The sequence below is a fragment of the Giraffa tippelskirchi genome, chromosome X, assembly GCF_054371585.1.
Source record: "Giraffa tippelskirchi isolate mGirTip1 chromosome X, T2T-mGirTip1v1.2.pri, whole genome shotgun sequence".
NCBI classification, from domain to species: Eukaryota; Metazoa; Chordata; class Mammalia; order Artiodactyla; family Giraffidae; genus Giraffa; species Giraffa tippelskirchi.
The window spans coordinates 34,620,464-34,645,404 of NC_137289.1; the positions used below are offsets into that span (position 1 = coordinate 34,620,464).

General features: G+C 38.8%; 1 protein-coding gene across 2 annotated transcripts in view; it reads right to left on the minus strand.

Moving 5' to 3' along the window:
* IL13RA1 (interleukin 13 receptor subunit alpha 1) overlaps positions 1-24,941 on the minus strand; it is a 74,306-nt gene that overhangs the window by 3,689 nt on the left and 45,676 nt on the right. Inside the window, exons 10-11 of one of the 2 annotated variants that reach the window (XM_081564418.1) lie at positions 24,466-24,550; positions 16,982-19,208 (exon numbers count right to left, since the gene is read on the minus strand). In XM_081564418.1, coding sequence (XP_081420544.1) covers positions 19,197-19,208; positions 24,466-24,550 — 97 coding nt within the window. In that variant the 3' untranslated portion in view covers positions 16,982-19,196. Of the gene's footprint in view, positions 1-16,981; positions 19,209-24,465; positions 24,551-24,941 lie in introns of those variants that run through there. The other variant, XM_081564417.1, reaches the window with a different exon arrangement.

A 24,941-nucleotide genomic window follows, 5' to 3' on the forward strand; every position in this document is an offset into this window, starting at 1 on the left:
AAGGCTACAATAAAAAATACTGACAATTCCGAGTGCTGATAAGGACGCCGAGTACCTGGACTTTTTACATATTGCTGGTGGCAATGTAAAATAGCACAATCACTATGGAAAACAGTCTGAAAGTTTCTTATAAAACAAAATATACACTTACTGAATGACCCAGAAATCTCACTCCCAGGTACTAACCCAAGAGAAATGAAAATATGTCCATATAAAGACCTCTACATGAATGTTTATAGCAGCTTTATTCATAAAAGCCAAAAATCAGGAATAGTCATGATGTCCTCGAACAAGTAAATGGTTACATAAAATAAAAGCAATGGCACACAACAACAAAGCAACATCATGCTAAGTGAAAGAAGCCAGACTCAAAAATCTGTGGCTTGCATGATTATTTTGGGCTTCCCTGGTGGCTCAAATGGTAAAGAACCTGCCTGCTAATGCAGGAGGCCTAGGTTTGATCCCTGGATTGGGAAGATCCCTTGGAGAAGGAAATGGCAACCCACTCCAGTTTTCTTGCCTGGAAAACCCCATGGACAGAGGAGCCTGGCAGGCTACAGTCCATGCAGCCACAAAGAGTCAGACACAACTGAGTGACTAACACTTTCACCATTCACTTTAATCATGATTCCATTTATATAATATTCAGGAAAAGGCAAAACCTTACAGATAGAAAACAGATCAGTGGTTGCAAGGGTACAGGATCAGGGAAGGGGGTGTACTGTAAAAGAGTATGAGGGAACTTGGAGGGATGATGGAAGTTTTCTATATCTTGGAGTGGTGGCTACAAAATTGCATACATTCGCTAAAACTCTTCTAACTGTACACTTACAAGTAAAATGTATGCTACGTAAATCTTAACACACCTAAAATTTTAAAAATGCACAGATATCTAATAAAAAAATCTAAAAACATTATATAACCTTAAAGTAATGGTTTATCCAATAAATGGCACTAAGAAAACTGGCTAAATGCCAGAGTCCAGCTCCAGCAGCCAGGGAATCAGCCTGAAGGGATGAGCAGTGTCGGCGAAGAATGATGTAGCCTCTGACTCAAGGTGTGGGACTGCATGCATTTCAAGCATCAGGTTTTCTTTTATACTTTGACAAAAGCATTAGTCCAGAGGTTTGACATCTTCAGTTCCCCCTCACCCATATTTATTGTCTCCAGAAAGTGTACTTGTGATTACATTGTAACTCATGCTTATCTCTGGGCTGCATACCACATTCCTCAGTTTATTTCTTAAAAAGGCTTCTAGCTATTAGTATCTCTAAAATTCCTAATCTCTATAAGCTACAGTAAAAAATCGGGAGCCGCGTTAGGCATTACTGACAGCTAAACATTTGAAAAATAAAGTTAAACCCTACCTCACAGCCTATATGGATAAACCCTCTATCGATTAAAGGCCTGTATGTGAAAAACAAAAGTAAGTCCTGGAAAAATGTATTAAAGAGCAATTGCATAAATCTGTAATAGGAAAGAGCTTTCTACACATAAAAAATAAAGGAAGAGGGAGAATAAGATGGTGGAGGAGTAGGTGGAAATGGAGTACAACTCTCTCCACGGATACATCAGGAATACATCTTCAGACACAGAAGTGCATGCAGAACACCAGCTGAGAGCAGACAGGAGTACCTGACCAGAGGAAAATAATATATAGAACCATGTAAAACTCGGTAGGATGAAGGAACTAGGGGGAAAAACAGGAGTGTTAGTAGGACTGGACCTGCCCTCGGTGGGTGGGGAAACTGAAGCAGGGGTCTGATCCCCACATTGGGGCAATCGTCGGAGTCAGAGGAGAAACATTTAAGGCTGAGAGTGAAACAGCTGATCTGTGGCAGCCTAAATGGAATGAGAATCAGACAGTCCTTGCCACAGCCATACATACTCCAGACAGGGATGCAGGTCTCCTGGAAGGTGCAGCGGCTGGGAGCTGAAGTTTAGGAATTGTGGAGCAATCCCAGGGCGAGGGCTTCTGTTGACTGGGGCGAGACCAACTGAGGGGACTTGAGGGAGGAGATTGTGGTGGGAAATGCCTGTGGAGGAAAGCCAGGAAGCCATGGAAGCAAGGCGATCCTGCTGAGTCACATGTAGGGGGTGGAGCCATCACTATAGCCTCTCTCTCCCCACACACCAGCACTGGCAGCTGAACAATAGGAGAGCTGACCCATCAAACCCCTGACTGCACTGAACTACAGAGCAGGACCCCACCCAGGGTGCTCCTTGAAGTGACTAATGCACTGAACTACAGAATAGGACCCCAGCCAGGGGGGCCCCCTCTATGCACCTGACACACAGAATAACAGAGAAGGACCCCAGGCAAGGGAGCCCTCTAAGTGTCTGAACGGGTAGAGCTATGGAGAAAGACTGGCCAAAGAGGCCTTCTGATCACCAGCTACAAGGGGCTTGAAAAAAGACTCTGATAGGGCCATAACTCCTGTGGCGGAGGCAGTCCGTGTCCCTGCACACTTGGAGCTGCCAGGGTCCCCGCAAGCCAAGCAGCAGTGCCACCTTCATGCTCAACTCTCACTGGGGCAGAAATGCCACGGGCAAAAAAAAGTCTTGCATCTTATGCATGCAGGGTCACTTCGGTAGTGTCTGATTCTTTCCAACCCTATAGACTGTGGCCTGCCAGGCTTCTCTGTCAGGGAGGGGGGTTCTCCAGGCAAGAATGCTGGAGCATATTGGCCAATACTGGTTGCCATACCCTTCTAGAGTACTATATTTCCTGCTGCCCGAGCTGCCAACTCCTCTGAGTACCTGGTGCTGCCAGAGCCCCTGTGACCCAAGCAGCTACACCACCTCCACATCTGGCTCTCACAGGGGCAAACCCAAATCCTCCAGGGCAGCCTCAGGAGCAAATCCCAATGGAAGACCCACATGCAGAGGTGGAAATAAAACCACAATTGAAACCCAGGGGCAGTGTGGCTAAAGAAGAAGACCCAAAACCTTCCCACCAGCTGGACAAGCTGCAGATTAAATCCACACAATCAACTAGGCAGTCTCTGTGTCTATGGAATATATAAAAGGTCATGAGAGCTCCCACAAAAGAAAATGCACTAGTTCTGATAGCTGAGGACATTGGAGGCAAGAACACATAGGAGTCGGACCAGATTAGAATCCAAGCTGCCCCCACAGCAGGTCCAGAGATCAGCACAGTGTTGGAGGGCATCCTAGGTAGGTGAGGTAGACTTTGACTCTCAGAGAGGGAAAGGACTCTGACAGCAGTGACTCAAGGAAAACATTTATTCTTCTTAGGTTTTGACTTGTTCTGTAGATTCTTTTGTACTTTTTCTTTTTTTACCCTTTTTTCCACCCTCTGTTGTAGTTGCAGCTTTTATTGGCAATATGAAATCTAATTAAGCTTTTGGGTTTTTTTTTCTTTTTTTTTCCTCAGTCACATTTTTTATTGTTGTTCTAAACCTCTGCCTGTGTACATTGGGCTTTTGCAATTCTGTGGAGTTTTCCATTTTCTCTTTTTTTTAATTTTAATTTTTAAAACCTATTATTATTTTTCTACATTTATTCCTTTGTTTGCCTTTCCTACTGTTCTTTTCCCCTTGTAGTTAATCTTTAATGTATATAAATCTTCTTCATCTACCTCTATTTAACTTTGCATATTTATTCTTTTCTTTCTTTCCTTTCCTCTCAACATATTTGTTAGCTTTGTTTTCATTGCTTTATTCCCCACTTGGCACCTTGAATTAGTTTTGTTTTCCAGTTTGTGGTTTAGTTAGTTTTTTTCTTAACTGGTAAATATAATTTTTGATTTCCATTGTTTGCTGGGTCAATCTACTGTACTTTATTTTTGTTGGACTTTTTTGACTTTGCTCATGGGTGTATATGTAAATGTGTATATTCCATTATTTTAATTATTATTTGACTGATTTTGTAACTGCCATTTGTCTGGGGTTCATCTTTGGTTTCTCGTTTTTGGATATCTGTTTTAATCTCACTTAATGCCATAACAAACCACTTGTGGAATCTTCACTCCTGACCAGAGATCAAGCCCTGGGCCTTTGGAAGCACTGACTCCAAGACCCTAGACTACCAGAGAACTAACCCTACAGAGTATCAAGTAGTGAAAACTCACACAAAGGAAACCACTTGAATTCAAGACCCAGCATCACCCAACCACCAGTAGCACCCTGTGAAGGATGCCTCATTTAAATAACAAACCAAACAAAAATACAAACCCAATCATCAGCAGACAGGATTACCACCTCACTCAGAGTCGGACACGACTGAAGCGACTTAGCAGCAGCAGCAGCAGCAGCAGCCTTGCCCATCAGAGGAAAAACAAACAAACAAAAACACAGCACAAAACTCACCCTATAGGAAGCTCACACAAACCACTGGACCAAACTTAGGAGGGCAGAAACCAAAAGGAAGAGAATTCAACCTTGAAGCCTGGGAAAAGGAAACTTTAAACACAATAACTTACAAAAAAATGATGAAAAGGCAGAGAAATAATACACAAATGAAGGAACAAACTAGAAACACATAAATCCAAATAAATTAAGAGGAAATAGGCAAACCACCTGAAAAAGAATTCAGAATAATGATAGTAAAGATGATCAAAAACCTTGAAAACAAAATAGAGAAAATGCAAGAAGCAATTAACAAATACCTAGAAGAATTAAAGAATAAACGTACAGAAACAAACAACACAATTACTGAAATTAAAAATACTCTAGAAGGAATCATTAGCAGAATATCAGAAGTAGAAGAATGAATCAGTGATCTGGAAGATAAAATGGCGGAAATAACTGCTGAAGAGCAGAATAAAGTAAAAAGAATTGAGGATAGTCTCAGAGTTCTCTGGGACAATATCAAATGCATCAACATTTGAATTATAGGGGTCCCAGAAGAAGAACAGAAAAAGAAAGGGTATGAGGAAAGTTTTGAAGCGATTATAGTTGAAAATTTCCTCAACATGGAAAAGGAAGTAGTCAATCAAGTCCAAGAGGCACAAAGAGTCCCATACAGGATAAACCCAAGGAGAAACATGCCAAGACATATACTAATTAAACTAACAAAGATTGAACACAAAGCAAGACTATAGCAAGGGAGGAGCAACAAGTAACACACAAGGGAAAGCCCATACATTTAGCAGCTGATCTTTCAGCAGAAACTCTGAAGACCAGAAGAGAATGGCAGGATATATTTAAAGTACTGAAAGGGAAAAATCTACAACCAAGATTACTGTACCTGACAAGGACCTCTTTCAAAACTGATGGAGAAATCAAAAACTTTTCAAACAAGCAAAAGTTAAGAGAATTCAGTACCATCAAACCAACTTTACAACAAATGTTAAAGGGACTCATATAGTCAGCAAATACAAGAGAAGAAAAATATCTACAAAAACAAATCCCAAACAATTAAGACAATGGCATTAGGAACATATATATCAATAATTACTTTAAGTGGAAACAGATTAAATGCTCCAACCAAAAGACACAGACTGGCTGAATGGATACAAAAACAAGACTCATGCATATGCTGTCTACAAGAAACCCACTTCAGACCTAAAGACACATATAGACTGAAAGTGAGATGGAAAAATATATTCCATGCAGATGGAAAGCAAAAGAAAGCTAGAGTAGCAATCCTCATATCAGACAAAGTAGACCTTAAAATAAAGAATATTACAAGAGATAAAGAAAGACACTACATAATGATCAAGGGATCAATACAACAGGAAGACATAACAATTGTAAATATCTATGCACCCAACATAGGAGCACCTCAATACATAAGACAAGCACGAACAGACATAAAAGGAGAATTTGACAGTAACACAATAATAGTAGGAGACTTTAACACCCTACTCACACCAATGGACAGATCATCAAAACAGAAAATTAATAACGAAACACAAGTCTTAAATGATTCATTAGATGAGATGGATCTCATTGATATCTTCAGGACATTCCAGCCAAATGCAGAAGAGTACACCTTCTTCTCAAGTGCACATGGAACATTCTCCAGGATAGACCACATCTTGGGTCACAAATCAAACCTCAGTAAATTTAAGAAAATTGAAATCGTATCAAGCATCTTTTCTGACCACAACGCTATGAGATGAGATGAGGTTTTCTTACAAGAAAAAAACTGTAAGAAACACAAACACATGGAGATTAAACAACGCGTTTCTAAATAACCAACAAGTTACTGAAGAAATCAAAAGGGAAATCAAAAAATTTCTAGAAACAAATGACAATGAAAACACAACTCAAAACCTATGGGATGCAGCAAAAGCAGTTCTAAGAGGGAAGTTTATAGCAATACAATCCTACCTCAAGAAACAAGAAAAACATCGAATAGATAACCTAACTTTACACCTAAAACAACTGGAAAAAGAAGAACAAAAAATCAAAATTAGTAGAAGGAAATAAATCAAAAGATCTGAGCAGAACTAAATGAAAAAGAAATGAAAGAAACAATAGTAAAGATTAATAAAATGAAAAGCTGGTTCTTTAAGAAGATAAACAAAATTAACAAGCCTTTAGCCAGACTCATCAAGAAAAAAAAGAGAAAAGAATCAAATCAATAAAATTAGAAACGAAAAAGAAGAGGTTACAACAGATAATGCAGAAATACAAAGGATGATAAGAGATTATTATGAACAACTATATGGCAATTAAATGGATAAACTGGAAGAAATGGACAGATTCTTAAAAAAGTTCAATCTTCCCAGACTGAACCAGGAAGAAATAGAAATTATGAACAATCCAATTACGAGCACTGAAATTCAAAGTGTGATCAAAAATCCCCCAAAAAACAAAAGCCCAGGACCTGATGGCTTCACAGGAGAACCCTATCAAACATTTAGAGAAGAGCTAATGCCTATCCTTCTAAAACTCTTTCAAAAAATTGCAGAGGAAGGAACACTTCCAAACTCATTCTATGAGGCCACCATCACCCTGACACCAAAACCAGACAAAGACAACACCAAAAAACAAAACTACAGGCCAATAACACTCATGAACATAGATACAAAATTTTAGCAAACAGAATTCAGCAACACATCAAAAAGCTCATACACCATCATCAAGTTGGGTTTATTCCAGGAATTCAAGGATTCTTCAATATTTGCAAATCAATGTGATATACCATATTAGCAAATTGAAAGATAAAAACCATATGATCATCTCAATAGATGCAGAAAAAGCCTTTGACAAAATTCAGCACCCATTTGTGATTAAAACTCTTCTAAAAAATGGGCATAGCAGGAACCTATTTCAACATAGTAAAGGCCATATATAATAAGCCTACAGCAAACATTATCCTCAATGGTGAAAAACTGAAAGCATTCCCCTATGATCAAAAACAAGACAAGAGTGTCCACTTTCACCTTATTTTTCAACATAGTTCTAGAAGTCCTAGCTATAGCAATCAGAGAAGAAAAAGAAATAAAAGGAATCCAGATCAAGAAAGAAGTAAAGTTCTCACTGTTTGCAGATGACATGAAACTGTACATAGAAAATCCTAAAGATAGTATCAGGAAATTACTAGAGCTAATTACTAGAGTGAATTTAGCAAAGTTTCAGGATACAAAATCAATACACAGAAATCACTTGCATTTCTATATACTAACAATGAATAATCAGAAAGAGAAATTAAGGAATCAATCCTATTCACCATTGCAACAAAAAAAATTAAATATCTAGGAATAAACTTACCTAAGGAGACAAAAGAATTGTATACAGAAAATTATAAGACACTAATGAAAGAAATCAAAGACGACAAAAACAGATGGAGACAACAAAAACATAATCCATGTTCCTGGGTAGGAAGAATCAATATTGTGAAAATGACTATACTACCAAATGCAATATACAGATTCAATGCGATCCCTATCAAGTTACCAATGGCATTTTTCACAGAAGAAAAAATTTCACAACTCATATGGAAACACAAAAGATTCCGAATAGCCAAAGCAGTCTTGAGAAAGAGGAATGGAGCTGGAAGAATCAAACTTCCTGACTTCAAATTATACTGCAAAGCTACAGTCATCAAGACAGTATGGTACTGGCACAAAAACAGAAATATAGACCAATAGAACAAGATAGAAAGCCCAGAAATAAACTCATGCACCTATGGGTACCTTAGTTTTGACAAAGGAGGCAAGAATATACAATGGGGCAAAGACAGCCTCTTCAATAAATGGTCCTGGGAAAACTGGACAGCTACATGTAAAAGAATGAAATTAGAACACTTCCTAACACCATACACAGATAAACTCAAAATGGATTAAAGACCTAAATGTAAGACCAGAAACTATAAAACTCTTAGAGGAAAATATAGGCAGAACACTCAATGACATAAATTAAAGCAAGATCTTCTATGACCCACCTCCTAGCATAATGGAAATAAAAACAAAAGTAAACAAGTGGGACCTGATTAAACCTAAAAGCTTTTGCACAGCAAAGGAAACTATAAGCAAGGTGAAAAGACAACCCTCAGAATGGGAGAAAATAATAGCAAATGGAACAACTGACAATGGATTAATTTCCAAAATATATAAGTAACTCATACAACTCAATACCAGAAAAACAAACAACCCAATCAAACAGTGGGGAAAAGACCTAAACAGACATTTCTCCAAAGAAGACATACAGATGGCTAACAAACACATGAAAAGATGCTCAACATCGCTCATTATTAGAGAAATGCAAATCAAAACTACAATGTGGTATCACCTCACTACAGTCAGAATGGCCATTGTCAAAAAGTCTACAAACAATAAATGCTGGAGAGGGTGTGGAGAAAAGGGAACGCTCTTGCACTGTTGGTAGGAATGTAAATTGATACAGCCACTATGGAAGACGGTATGGAGATTCCTTTAAAAAGTAGGAATAAAAGCACCATACGACCCAGCAATCCGACTCCTAGGCATATACCCTGAGGAAAACAAAGTTGAAAAGACACATGTATCCCATTGTTCATCGCAGCACTATCTACAATAGCTAGAACATGGAAGCAACTTAGATGTCCATCGACAGATGAATGGAAAAAGGAGTTGTGGTACATATACATGATGGAATATTACTCAGCCATAAAAAGGAATGCATTTGAGTCAGTTCTGACGTGGTGGATGAACCTAGTACCTATTATATAGAGTGAAGTGAGTTAGAAAGAGAAAAATAAATATCATATTCTAAGTCATATATATGAAATCTAGAAAAATGGTACTGAAGAATTTATTTACAGGACAGCAATGGAGAAACAGACAGAGAACAGACTTTTGGACATGGGGAGAGGGGAGGAGAGGGTGAGATGTATGGAAAGAGTAACATGGAAACTTATATATGTAAAATAGATAGCCAATGGGAATTTGCTGTATGGCTCAGGAAACTCAAACAGGGGCTCTGTATCAATCTAGAGGGGTGGGATGAGGCAGGAGATGGAAGGGAGTTTCAAAAAGGAGGGGATATATGTATACCTATGGCTGATTCATGTTGAGGTTTGACAGAAAACAAAATTCTGTAAAGCAATTATCCTTCAGTTAAAAAAATAAATTAAAAAAATAATAAAGGAAGATTTGAGTGCAAAAAATAAAAACCTTTTGTACATCGTTAATCACCCTAAATACAATACAAAGGCAAACAGTGATGACAAACCAAAGGAGTACTAATTGACTTATTAACAGCTTTACAAACCACTAGAGAAAAGAATATTGCAGGGCAAAAACAAGCAATGAACAAGAATTTCACAGAAGAATTGATTCAACTCAATGAACACGTGAAAAATATAAAATTTGATATGTAAATTTAAAACAAGATGCCCTTTCCTCATCTATCACATTGGGGAGATTTTTTTTTAATTAGTTTATCTTCTATTTTTTAACTTTACAATATTGTATTTGTTTTGCCAAACATTGACATGAATCCACCATGCGTGTACATGTGTTCCCCTTTCAGAACCCCCCTTCCACCTCCCTCCCTATCCTATCCCTCCGGGTCATCCCGGTGCACCAGCCCCGAGCACCCTGTACCATGCATTGAACCTGGACTGGTGATTCATTTCACATATGATAATTTACACGCTTCAATGCCATTCTCCCATATCATCCTGCCCTTGCCTTCTCCCATAGAGTCCATAATACTGTTCTATATATCTGTGTCTCTTTTGATGTCTCGCATACAGGGTTATCTTTACCGATTGACTAAATACCATATACATGTGTTAGTATACTGTACTGGTGTTTTTCTTTCTGGCTTACTTCACTCTGTATAATAGGCTCCAGTTTCATCCACCTCATTAGAACTGATTCGAATGTATTCTTTTTAATGGCTGAGTAATATTGCATTGTGTATATGTACCACAGCTTCCTTATCCATTCCAGGACATGGAAGCAGCTTAGATGCCCATCAGCAGAGAATTTTTTTTTTAATTAGATACATTCCTGTGGGCAAAAGCATGGCCAAACAATCAGTGAGTCATACTACTGGTTGCTATGTAAGTCAGTACAACCTAATTGTAATCAGTGCTTCTTGTGAAAAATTTAAGTATGTGTATTCTAATGCCACCATTTCCTTAATATGAAGGAATCAGACCCTAGATATTGAACCAGAGTATTTAATGAGACAGCATATATTATATATTTTCATACATCAGTAAAATAGACCTACCTTATTTTCTTGAACCTCTGCATAATATTTCATTGTATCACTGCACTATAATTTATTTAACCAGTATCCTTAATATTAATAGATATTTAACTTGTATATCCTTTCTGGATGACAATTTGTCAATGGCAATTCAAGAGTTTAAAATGAATATAATCTTCTTTCCCCTGGCAATCTTAACTGTAACAATTTATCCCAAGAAAGTAATGAAATATATATGCTAATATTAGCTGTGAAATGATACCTATAATAATAAAATTTAGATTAATCTAAATGGCCAATAATAGGGAACTGATCAAGTGCATCATTATATTGACACTCTGCTGCTATAGCATGAAAGCAGCCATAGACAATATACAGATGAATAGGCATGGCTGTGTTCCAACTGAACTTTATGGACACTGAAATTTGAATTTCATATAATTTTCTTCCTTAGATTTTTTCCAACTACTTAAAAGTATACACACCATTTGCAGCTTGCAGCCTGTATGCAAACAACTGGCAGACAGGAGTTGGCCCATGGTCTGTAGTTTACAGAGAAATCCTATGAGGAAGGTCGTGGATGGCAGCATAATTTTTTTTTAATTGGAGGATAATTGCTTTACAATGTTGTGTTGGTTTTTGCCGTTATGACAGCATGAATCAGCTATAAGTATACACATATCCCCTCTCTCTTGAGTCTCTCTCCTCCCACCCCACCCTTCCATCCTGCCCACCCTTCCACCCTCTAGGTCCTCACAGAGCACCAGGCTGAGCTTCCTGTGTTATCTAGCAACTTTCCACTAGCTATCTGTTTTACACATGGTAATGTATATATTTCAAGGCAGCATAGTTCTTCTATTTCCCCAAATGCCACTATAAAAAGCACAAGCAGGAAAGGTGAGTCTGCAGGCTAAGTAGGAAGGCAAAGCCAAAATCCACAGACACAGTCTGAAACAAGACCAGATCAAAGTGATGCTTCAATGAACCCTGAAATATGACTGGGTGGCCAAATTAGAGATGCTACAAGAGTAGGATGGTATTAGTTACAGGAGAGTCTGGAGACAGAATCAGCAGGGCCTCTGGTAGATGTGAGGACTCTAAGATAACTCACTGAAACGTCAGCAAGTTAATGTATGAAGTGAGTAAGTCTGGAAGAAGTCTGCATTGTCCAAGAGTGACCAAATGCAAGGAGACCATGGGACAGCCTGTGAGCCAGCTGGGCTCTTTGAGCTCTCAAAACCAGCCAAAGCTCCCTTCCAGGGCCAAGTCTACTCTGAAGAGAAACTGATGGAAACAGACTCACACTGGCTAGGATAGAGCCAGGAGACACAATCTAGAGAGCACAGATAAAAGTAGAGGAGGTGAACAGGCAGAGTCAGATTTCAGAAAGGAATTTACTATAATTAAATTGGCAAAAATAATAGAAGATGAAACTCTACAGCTGTGAAATTAGAAAAAAAAAACTATCCTAAATCAAGCCTCCTTCTAAAACTTCAGGGAAACTACTTTCATGTAAAAATAAGCAACAGAATAATATTGTTACAGAATTAAAGCAGGCCAGAAAGAGGTCCACCAAAAAAAATAGATAAAAATTATAATCTCATGTTTTAAAACTAGTGAAAAGATATTAAGAAAAAGTTATATGATATGGAAAATGTACATGATATCAAAGAATATAAAAATTCAAAATAAGAGCAACTCAGAAATTACATAGTAAACTCCAAGAAACAGTTAGGAGTAAAAGAAAATAATCATTTCAGAAATGAAGACTAGCTAGAGGAAACATGGGCAAATAAACACAACAGATAATACCTTAAGAGAAACAGAAGATGAAAAGGAGGATTATTTTTAAATCAAAAAGAAATAAGATTAAAATAATCAAAAATAAAGTTATCAAAAGGATGTGACAAACAGAAGACAGGCAAAGAAAATAAGGTAACATAATAACAAAGTCTATAAGCGAAGAAATTTTTACTGAAATTTTAAAAAATGATTTGAAACTACATACTGAAAATGCACACTATATACCTTGGAAAATCAACCCAAAATGACTAACGCCAAGACATATCCTAATAAAATTATTAGACTTGAAGGAAAAAAGTCTTTTGACAACCAAGCAAAAAAGACAAAGTGTTTCAATACAGAGAGAATTGTCAGTAGACTTTGACAACATTTACGCCAGAAGAAAATGGATGACATATTTAAGACACCCAAGGCAAGTACATGTAAGCCAAGGATTTTATATCTAGCTAAAATGACTTTCAATTATTAATGAAGGAAACTCCATCAATGTGTAAATAATTCAGGAAATGTTGGTCTCATGAATCCTGAGAAAACTTTTGGTGCTTCATAAAACCAAAATTACTGTAACGACATCAACAGAAAGACTGGGAGTTGGCATCAAATACATACCATACAGAATTAAGACTAAAAAGGGCTATAAGGGAGAAAATATAGTACACAATGACCTTATGCACTGGACATGCAGATACTAGACAACTTCAAGAACGAGGAGAGAATGGGAAGAACATATGGAAAATTTGCTATTTTTGCTAATCATTAAAAATTATTTTATAGCTTTGTCAAAAGTTCAGAAATTCCTTCAGTTCCACCTGTTTCTTTCTCATCTGTTAAATTCAAATAAAGATATGAGCATTTTATTAAAACAGGTTATATAATATATAACAGGTTAAAAGCGTGGACTGGAGGGGACTTCCTTGGTGGTCCATTGGCTAAGACTCCCCAGTCTCAATGCCGGGGGCCTGGGTTTGGTCCCTGGTCAGGGAACTAGATTCCACATGCTGCAACTTAGAGTTCACATGCTGCAACTAATATCGAAGATCCCACGTGCTGCAACTAAGACCTAGCACAGTTAAAAAAAATGAAGGAATATATTTTTTAAAAACTGTGAAATGAATCGCCAGTCCAGGTTCGATGCATGATACAGGGTGCTCGGGGCTGGTGCACCGGGATAACCCAGAGGGATGGGATGGGGAGGGAGGTGGGGGGGGTTCTGGAAGGGGAACACATGTACACCCATGGTGGATTCATGTCAATGTATGGCAAAACAAATACAATATTGTAAAGTTAAAAATAGATAAATAAACTAATTAAAAAAAAAAAAAAAGAAAACTGTGGACTAGAGGATAACAATGCCTGAGTTCAGATCCCAGCTCTAACACTTGTTAGTTGAGATCCTAGCTCTGCTAGGTAGCAGCTGTGTAACCTCGAATGAGTTACACATAATCCCTCTGGTGCTTCATTTTCTTCATCTGTAGAGTGGAGATAAAACCTACTGCAGAAGGGGGACAAATTAATGAAGGAGAGGCTTGGACAAGTGTCTGACACATAGCAAAAGTTCAATAAGTATGAACTGTTATTACTATTATTGTTACTATTTTTCCATTTACCAGTAAAAGTGCAGTCAGTCCTCCAGAGGATATTCTTAGCTTCTGTGCAAATACTACACCATTTTATATGAGGGACTTGAACATCCATGAATTTTGGTATTTGAGGGGGTCCTGAAGCCAATCCCCACAGATACCAAAGGATGACTGTAACAATGATTTTAATTTAAAAAAAAGTAACCTGAATATTACATTTTCGCTGGTTTCTGCTCATTAGATCCAATGCTTAAACTGTGTTGGACAGGAAAAAAGCAATCTGCACACTGCAGCAGAAATGGCTTCTAAAAATACATTAATTTTTTTAACTGCCTTTTTTTCATTCCTGAAACTTTGATTACTCTCATTTTCACCCAGCATTAGCATCAGGGCCTTTGAGCACTATGTCTGTAAATATGTTCACGTAGGGTTAAAGGGACAAAAGCAAAAGCTCCGACCTATTATCCAATTATATGTCAGTCTAATTTTGAAATTACTTGTAGAAAAAACCTAAATCCATAAAATTACAGTCCACGACTCAATTCTTACCCGACTGATTTTTTAAATAAGATAATCAACAACAGAATAATGGCCAAAGATGAAAAACATCCTAGGTGAAAAAATAATAAGTGTTTGTATGGTGAACACAACTAGTTTTTAGTTGTTAGTCATCCTAGAAAAATACATGTATGTAACAATATTTTTTTTAAAGAAAGAAACAAAAATCATAGAATAACGGAACATCAAGTCTCAATTGAAGAGTACTTTGAAAATTTGGTTACTTCCTGCAGCGAACTACCCACAGGGGTGAAATGGGCTTCATACACCTTAGCATCACACAAAACACTGGACTTGTATGTGCAAGTCAACGGATTATGTGCCTCTGTCTTCTTCAGAGTAACATTCACAATAGAAAATTGTACAATATGAATCATAAATCCCCATGCCTTCAAATCACTGTAGCTTAAAAAGAACTAGCTGAATGTGGTGTGGAAGGGACTAATTTGATATCAGTTGAGGTGGTTATCAATTCAAACCCTCACTTTAAAAATGGATAATTAAAGGGAAAGAATTAGATATGTCTCCTGCCTTTCTAGCAGAAACTGAACTCCAGAACAATCAAAAGGAGCCTAGCTGATAATTGAGAGCAGTGCTTATAGAAAAGTGTCAGCTTATAAATGTAGATTAAATGATAGATGAGAAAAATCATCATCATTTCACAACCACTAATGAGATGATTGAATCAAGCAAGGATACTAACTGGCCAATAAAAAGCATCAGCTGAAGAGTTGACAGGGTGCTAACATAACACCACACAGATTATCTTCCAGTGGCAAGGGAAGGCAAGGTGTAGATGGCAAGAGGGGACATGTTATTATCACCTTAAATACAATGGTCGATCTTAGCCTCACTACGGGTGGACAGCTGGATACTATCTGTCTCCTGACACCTGGGACAGCTGGAAAGATTGAAATATGGACTGAGCATTAGATGATATGCATGCATGCTAAGTCACTTCAGTTGTGTCCGACTCTTTGCGACACTATGGACTGTAGCCCGCCAGGCTCTTCTGTCCATGGGATTCTCTAGGCAAGAATACTGGACTGAGTAGCTATTTCCTTCTCCAAGGGATCTTCTCAACCCAGGGATCGAACCTGTGTCTCTTATGTCTCCTTCATTGGCAGGTGGATTCTTTACCACTAGTACTGCTTGGTAAGCCCATATTAAATGATATTAAGGCAATAATCATTTTTAAAGTGAGGCCATGCTATTTTGGCTATGTAAGAAGCGATCTTAGCTTTTAAAGATACATACTGAAGTTTTAAAAAAAAATCAGCAGTATTTGGAAGTCAACTTCAAGTTAAAAAGGCTGTTTTCTAATCAGGAATTCAAAACTGGCACAGGACTGAAAATAAAATTGGTTTCCAAGAAGCAGGGGAAGAATAGATAATATTTTAGGGACGAAAAAGAAATGCAGATGCAGAAGAAAAGCAATTCCCTCTGCAAAGTCCCCACCCCCCAAATATGGCCAGCAGCCCAATTAGTCACAAAGAAAGGGCAAACAGTAAAGCAACAGGAAAAAGTGCTGTTGGCCAAAATGTTACTACAGTGATAAACAAAACATTGTCAAAACACTAGAAACCTTAAGGAAAACTATAAAGAAGATTTAATTTATTGGTAGCCACACCTAAATACATTTTAAGTACCACTACTGATGGTACAGCATGGAAGAAGAAAGTATTTAGAAAGGGCATGGATTATTTCTTGGGATTAGAAGCTGGTCACTTTGGGCTACAGTGACTTCTAGTGCAGGTTCTGGAATTATCTGTCTATGTGATAGTCCTTGAGAAATTTCTCCATGGCCCCCAGTGTCTCCACCTTTAAAGTGAGGGACTGGACTAGAATCTAGAGTTTTGAAAATTTATAATTAAAGGCAACTAAACATGTAAACATATACCACATTAGACGACCTCTAGAGAAATGTTCATTCCGTAATTATTCATTCCATAATCCAATGGTTCTAGAAGTAAAAAGACAGTCTTTCTGCTAGCATATGCAATTCAATTTGTGAGGCTCGCTGCCATGTAGAGAAAGTACATTAGTCATTCGGTTAAAAAGCAAACATGGAGATTTGTTCTATTACCCTTTCCCCTGCCTGGCATTTTTATTATACTTTTAGTTTTAAACACTGACTTTATTTAATGGTCTGCAGCCACCACAAACAAAAACATTTTATACTTTTAGTGGTCCACCTTGTCAGTGTATCCGCCTCACTAAATTATAGAATTATCTGACTCATCGGGACAACATATTATCCCCTAGACAGCAAATTGAAAAAAAGCAATTTTCCCATCTCTGAGAAAGATAATTGATTTGATTTTTCTGTCAACGTTATCATCATTCACTCTATCACCCAGACTTGAAACCCTGAAATTATTTTTTACTCTCACCACCTTTCATCACCCACACAGAGTCACTGAGTCGTAATGAGTTTCCTTTAATAATGTCTCTTGCATCCATCTCCTCTGCTACCACCTAAGTTCAAATCCCTATTATCTCACAGGCTTGGATGACCATGATATTCTCTTATCCCTTAATGACTTGTACAGAGTTTCTTTTTATTATAAAAGTAATACATGCTCATTACAGGCAATTTGGAAATTTCAGAAACATAGAGGGAGAAACAAAATAATATCAATTATCCACAATCTTTCTGCCCAGAGATGATTATTTTGACCTATTTCCTTCCACTCATTGCTCTATGTATATATTGATGAATTTTTATAAAAATTAGGATTGTAATACACTACACATTTATGATATGTTTTTTATACTTATGTCATAAGTATTTTGTTAAGACACTAAATGCTTTGAAAACCTAACTTGTTAAAAAAACTTATTCTTGATTGTTGATGTTTCCTTGGCTTCTAATTTTTTGTGTTAGAAACAAATTCTGCATTGGCCATCCTTATGTCATTGTTGGATTATTTTCCTAAAATAAATTCCTAAAGAAATAATTATAAGATCGAAGATGATTCTGGTTACATTTTACTGAGTTGCCCTCTGGAAAGAATACATACCATTTTACAGGCTCACCAGTGGTGTGTGAAGAGTGCCAGTCCCCCACCCATTTGTTAACACTGGATACTATCACTTTTTAGAAATTTAATAAGCTGAAAATTCATATATCTTTGGTTGTATGTCTTGTATATATCAGTGAGTCCAAACACGTTTTCACAGACATTGGGCATTTGTGTCATGGCACTTTGACTGTCTTCATTCTGCTAAGAGTGGTAGCAAACTCAAATGCCTTTCAGGGGTCTAGCATGTTAGGTCAATGTGTGAAACCACAGTGGGAATTGGGAATGGTAGGGCCTGAGATGAACTGGTAGTCCATGCCCTGCTTAAGATCCCAAATTGAAAATTTTTAAATACACCACACTGGCCAAACAAAACATCTGTGGGACAAATTCAGGACTAGATTATCAGTTTGCTACTGTGCTAGCACTTCCTCTCTCTAATTCATTCCCTTCAGGTTGTTCTGAGAATGACAGGTGTGGAGACAAGGGAACCCTCCTAGACCATTGGTGGGAATGTAAATTGGTACTGTCACTATGGAGAACAGTATGGAGATTCCTTAAAAAGTTAAAAATAGAGCTACCATATGATCCAGCAATCCCACTGCTGGGCATATATGTGGAAAACCCATGGTCCAAAAGGATATATGCACCCCAGTGTTCACTGCAGCACTGTTTACAGTAGCCAAGACATGGAAGTAACCTAAATGTCCATCAACAGAGGAATGGATAAAGAAGATGTGGTATATTTATACAATGGAGTACTCAGTTCAGTTCAGTTCAGTCGCTCAGTCGTGTCCGACTCTTTGCGACCCCATGAATTGCAGCACGCCAGGCCTCTCTGTCCATCACCAACTCCCGGAGTCTACCCAAACCCATGTCCATCGAGTCGGTGATGCCATCCAACCATCTCATCCTCTGTCGTCCCCTTTTCCTCCCGCCCCCAATCCTACCCAGCATTAGGGTCTTTTCCAATGAGTCAACCCTTCGCATGAGGTGGCCAAAGTACTGGAGTTTCAGCTTCAACATCAGACCTTCCAATGAACACCCAGGATTGATCTCTTTTAGGATGGACTGATTGGATCTCCTTGCAGTCCAAGGGACTCTCAAGAGTCTTCTCCAACACCTCAGTTCAAAAGCATCAATTCTTCAGCTCTCAGCTTTCTTCACCGTCCAACTCTCACATCCATACATGACCACTGGAAAAACCATAGCCTTGACTAGACGGACTTTTGTTGGCAAAGTAATGTCTCTGCTTTTAAATATGCTATCAAGGTTGGTCATAACCTTCCTTCCAAGGAGTAAGCGTCTTTTAATTTCATGGCTGCAGTCACCATCAGCAGTGATTCTGGAGCCCAAAAAAATAAAGTCTGACACTGTTTCCACTGTTTCCCCATCTATTTCCCATGAAGTGATGGGACCAGATGCCATGATCTTAGTTTTCTGAACGTTGAGCTTTAAGCCAACTTTTTCACTCTCCTCTTTCACCTTCATCAAGAGGCTCTTTAGTTCTTCTTCACTTTCTGCCATAAGGGTGGTGTCATCCGCATATCTGAGGTTATTGATATTTCTCCTGGCAATCTTGATTCCAGCTTGTGTTTCTTCCAGCCCAGCGTTTCTCATGATGTACTCTGCATATAAGTTAAATAATCAGGGTGACAATATACAGCCTTGACGTACTCCTTTTCCTATTTGGAACCAGTCTGTTGTTTCATGTCCAGTTCTAACTGTTGCTTCCTGACCTGCATACAGGTTTCTCAAGAGACAGGTCAGATGATCTGGTATTCCCATCTCTTTCAGAATTTTCCACAGTTTCTTGTGATTCACACAGTCAAAGGCTTTGGCATAGTCAATAAAGCAGAAATAGATGTTTTTCTGGAACTCTCTTGCTTTTTAGATGATCCAGCAGATATTGGCAATTTGATCTCTGGTTCCTCTGCCTTTTCTAAAATCAGCTTGAACATCTGGAAGTTCACGGTTCACGTATTGCATGGCAAACCACTTCAGTATTCTTGCCTTGAGAACCCCATGAACAGTATGGAAAGGCAAAGAGATAGGACACTGAAAGATGAACTCCCCAGGTCAGTAGGTGCCCAATATGCTAACGGAGATCAGTGGAGAAATAACTCCAGAAAGAATGATGGGATGGAGCCAAAGCAAAAACGATACCCAGCTGTGGATGTGACTGGTGATAGATGCAAAGTCCGATGCTGTAAAGAGCAATATTGCATAGGAACCTGGAATGTTAGGTCCATGAATCAAGGCAAATTGGAAGTGGTCAAACAGGAGATGGCAAGAGTGAACGTCGACATTCTAGGAATCAGCGAACTAAGATGGACTGGAATGGGTGAATTTAACTCAGATGACCATTATATCTACTACTGTGGGCAAGAATCCCTTAGAAGAAATGGAGTAGCCATCATGGTCAACAAAAGAGTCCAAAATGCAGTACTTGGATGCAATCTCAAAAACGATAGAATGATCTCTGTTCGTTTCCAAGGCAAACCATTCAATATCACGGTAATCCAAGTCTATGCCCTGACCAGTAATGCCGAAGAAGCTGAAGTTGAATGATTCTATAAAGACCTACAAGACCTTCTAGAACTAGCACCCCAAAAAGATGTCCTTTTCATTATAGGGGACTGGAATGCAAAAGTAGGAAGTCAAGAAACACCTGGCGTAACACGCAAGTTTGGCCTTGGAGTACAGAATGAAGCAGGGCAAAGACTAATAGAGTTTTGCCAAGAGAACGCACTGGTAATAGCAAACACCCTATTCCAACAACACAAGAGAAGACTCTACACGTGGACATCACCAGATGGTCAACACCGAAATCAGATTGATTATATTCTTTGCAGCCAAAGATGGAGAAGCTCTATACAGTCAGCAAAAACAAGACCGGGAGCAGACCGTGGCTCAGATCATGAACTGCTTATTGCCAAATTCAGACTTAAATTGAAGAAAGTAGGGAAAACCACTAGTCCATTCAGTTATGACCTAGATCAAATCCCTTATGAGTATACAGTGGAAGTGACAAATAGATTTAAGGGACTAGACCTGATAGACAGAGTGCCTGATGAACTATGGACAGAGGTTCGTGACATTGTACAGGAGACAGGGATCAAGAAAATCCCCATGGAAAAGAAATGCAAAAAAGCAAAATGGCTGTCTGAGGAGGCTTACAGATAGCTGGGAAGAGAAGAGAAGCGAAAAGCAAAGGAGAAAAGGAAAGATATTCCCATCTGAATGGAGTACTACTTGGCCATTAAAAAGAATGCCATTTGCAACATAGACGGACCTAGAGATTGTCATACTGGGAGTAAGTCAGACAAAGACAAATATTGTATGATATTGCTTATATGTGGAATCTAAAAAAATGATACAAATGAACTTATTTATAGAACAGAAATAGACCACAAACTTACAGAATAGATTTATGGCTACCAGGGGCGGTGGGGGGGCGGAGAGGGATAGATTGGGGAGTTTGGGATTGACGCATATACACTACTATTGATATATTTTAAACGGATAACCAACAAGGACCTACCATATAGCACAGGGAACTCTGCTCTATATTATCTAACAACCTAAATGGGAAAAGAATTTGAAAAAGAATAGATACATGTATATGTATAACTGAATCACTGTGCCGTACACCTGAAACTAACACAACATTGTAATCAACTCTACTCCAATTTTAATTATTAGGTTGGCCAAAACGTTCATTAGGGTTTTCCATCCCATCGTACAGAAAAACCTGAACAAACTTTTTGGCCAGGCCAATCAGTCAGTTCAGTCGCTCAGTCGTGTCTGACTCTTTGCGACCCCATGGACTGTAGCACGCCAGGCCTCCCTGTCCATCACTAACTCCCAAAGCTTGCTCAAACTCATGTCCATCGAGTCAGTGATGCCATCCAACCATCTCATCCTCTGTCGTCCCCTTCTCCTGCCTTCAGTCTTTCCCAGCATCAGCATCATTGGCCACGCCAATGAAAAGTTAAAAAAACAAAGAATGATATTCTTACTACTTTCTCATAGAAACCAACCAAAATGTGACTCCAAATCTATTTCTGGGAACTCCTCTATCCCAACCCAGTATTTCTACCACACAGAACTCTAAGGAGACTGTGAGGCTCTTGAGGACAAACACCCTGTCTTACAAAAGGCCCTGCAGCATGGTGGAAAGAGAGAACTCTAGAATCAGACAGTTCTTGGTCAAATCCCACCTCATTATATCCTTGCTGTGTGACTGCAGTAAAGTTATCTAACCTCACTGAGGCTCCAATTCCTCAACTGCAAAATGCTACTAAGAGCACTGACACCACAGGGTGGGTGTGAAGATGGAGCACTGAATACACTGTGTACACATGGGAGACTGCCAATCGCTGCTTACAGGTGTTGTTAGAATACTTGCACAATTCTTAACCTCCAGCATCTATCACAGTAGCTGGCAAAATGAAGACACAGGGGTAATCCTAAGGAAAATGTCTGTAACAGTGATTTTCAAAGTGTGGTCTGTGAATGATCTTGCCAGGAGAGGCATCATTGTTGGGTTCCTGTTAAGTATGCAGATTCCTGGGAACCTTCCCAGACCCAGTGAGTTCGAACTTCTCAAGACAGGGCCCAGGATTCTATATTCTTACAAGCATTCCAGTCAACTGTGACTCAAAGGTGAAGAACCACTGGTTGCCACAGCCACCTCAGTCACAACATATGAGCCCTTCATCAGGCACCTGACTTCTGGATCTCCCTGTCTAGTGGTGCCCTATATAGCAGAGTTACCCACTGTCTATGACCCTGATTTGATGAAAAAGATCCAGATGACTTCTCCTCTGACAGCATGTGAGCCTCTGTGCCTTCCTTCCCTAGCCACGTAGCATCACTGCCACTGTGAACCACCAGTTATTACAAGAACTGTTTGGGCATTAAAGAGAAATGGAAAGTATTATCAATAGTAATACTAAGCACTAACATTTGCTGTGGTTGTTTAGTTGTTAACTAAAGAGTTAATAAAAGAGTCATGTCTGACTCTTGCGACCTCATGAACTGTAGCCTGCAGGCTCTTCTGTCCATGGGATTTTCCTGGCAAGAATACTGGAGAGGGTTGCCATGCCCTCCTCCAGGGGATCTTCCTGAACCAGGGATCGAAGCCAGATCTCCTGCATTGCAGGCAGATTCTTTTACCACTGAGCCACCTGGGAAGCCCCAAGCACTAATATTTACTAAGCACCTATAAAGTAACTGCCAGGCACACTAAGGAGTTTCTATGTATTAATTTAATCCACATAACAACATTATGCGTGCTAAGTTGCTTCAGTCATGTCCGACTCTTTGCAGCTTCATGGACTGTAACTTGACAGGCTCCTCCGTCCATGGAATTCTCCATGCAAGAATACTGGAGTGGATAGCCATGCCCTCCTCCAGGGGATCTTTCCAACCCAGGGATCGAACCCACATCTCTTATGTCCCCTGCACTGGCAGGCAGGTTCTTTACCACTAGTGCCACCTATCATTACCTTCACTTTACAAGTGAGAAAATTGAGACACAGGGAGGTTAAGGAAGTTACCTAAGGTCAAACAGATGGTACATGACACAGCAGAGACCCGAATCCAGACAATCTGACTCCAGAGCACAGGCTATTATCTACTATGCTCTACTATTTCCCCGAATTAAGTGTCTTATGCCTGAAATGATTACTTTAAGATATATACAATAATATTGATATTTATTTTATTTAGTGTCTTTATTATCTTATTTGGGTGAATGCATTTATCAGAGAAACCACAAACTCTTTTGTTCCCACAAGGTCTTAGCTTTCCCAGCCACAAATTCCAGCAGGAGTGTCTGTAGCCACCTAACTCGAACAGTTCAAGGGGTGAGAGGTTGCTCTAGTTTCATGTCTTCTGAGGCCAGCTTCCCAGGCAACAGCATGAATAAAATCTATTTCAACTGTTTGCATGCATGTGTACTCAGTAGCTCAGTCATGTGTGACTCTTTGCAACCCCAAGGACTGTAGCTCACTAGGCTCCTCTGTCCATGGGATTCTCCAGGCAAGAATAATGGAGTGGGTTGCCATTTCCTCCTGCAGGGGATTGTCCTGACCGAGGGATCAAATTCGCATCTCCTGTGTCTCCTGCATTGCAGGCAGATTCTTTATCACGGAGCCATGAGGGAAGCCCTTTGACTGTTTATCTTATGTTTATATTTCCCCAAACCAAGTTTGAAAGATTATTCAAGAGTCAGAAGACTTATCTATCGGTTTAGTTTCTTAAAGGAGGCTCCTCCCCCTGCATGTTTGGATCAAATACATTCTCTTCCCCAGAGAGAGAATGAAGCCCAGTGATACAAGCTGAGTGAAGTATTCTGGGGATTTCTTAAATGGTATGTTTGGCTTGAGATACAACATTTTAAATCAGCTCTTTAACCTTTTATACAAAATGTACTTTAAAATAACCAATTTTGAAATGAAATTCGGACCCATGCTACAACATGGATGAACCTTGAAAACGTTAAGTGAAAGAAGTCAGACACAAAAGGCCAAATATTGTAGGATTCCATTTATATGAGGATTCCTTTTATATGAGTCTAGTTCCTAGACTAGGCAACTTCATAGAGACAGAAAGCAGAATAGAGGTTACCAGGGGTTGAGGGGAATGGAGAATTATTGTTTAATGGGTACAGTTTCTGTTTAGGATGATGATAACATTCTGGAAATAGTGAGGATGGTTCAACAGCATTGTAAATGTACTTAATGTCATTGACCTGTCTACTTAAAACTGGTTAAAATGTTAAATTTTATGTTATGTATATTTTACAAAAAAAAAATTTTTAATCCCATAGCCTCCCCTCAAAAAATCAATTTTACACCCCATAAAGTCAGTACTTACCAGGGTATCATCATTCTGGTCTCCAAACATTTCTTTAAAAATCTTGCCAGGATCAGGAATTGGAGGGAATATAATGATCTTGAGCCTTTAAGAAAACAGGGACATTTCTGATCAAATCTTCCAGTCCATAGAAATGTTCCTCTTAAATATAGCAGTATTAAAACAGGGCTTGGACAAAAGACATGGTACACAAGTCATCTTTAGTGATAATGCAGTTGTGAAGAAATTTCTAAAGCAGGCTGAGAAATCAATGTCTCAAGAGTATCAAGTGTGGGTAAAGCAAAGGATCCATCAGTAGCAGACCACTTATAATCTATCATTTAAAATTTTTTCCAGCTTTATTGAGGTATACTTGATAAACAAAAATTGTATAAATTTGAGGTGTACAAAGTGAGTTTTATGTAGGTGTACATTGTGAAAAGATCATCACAATCAAGGTAATTAACATATCCATCACCTCACATAGTTATAATTGT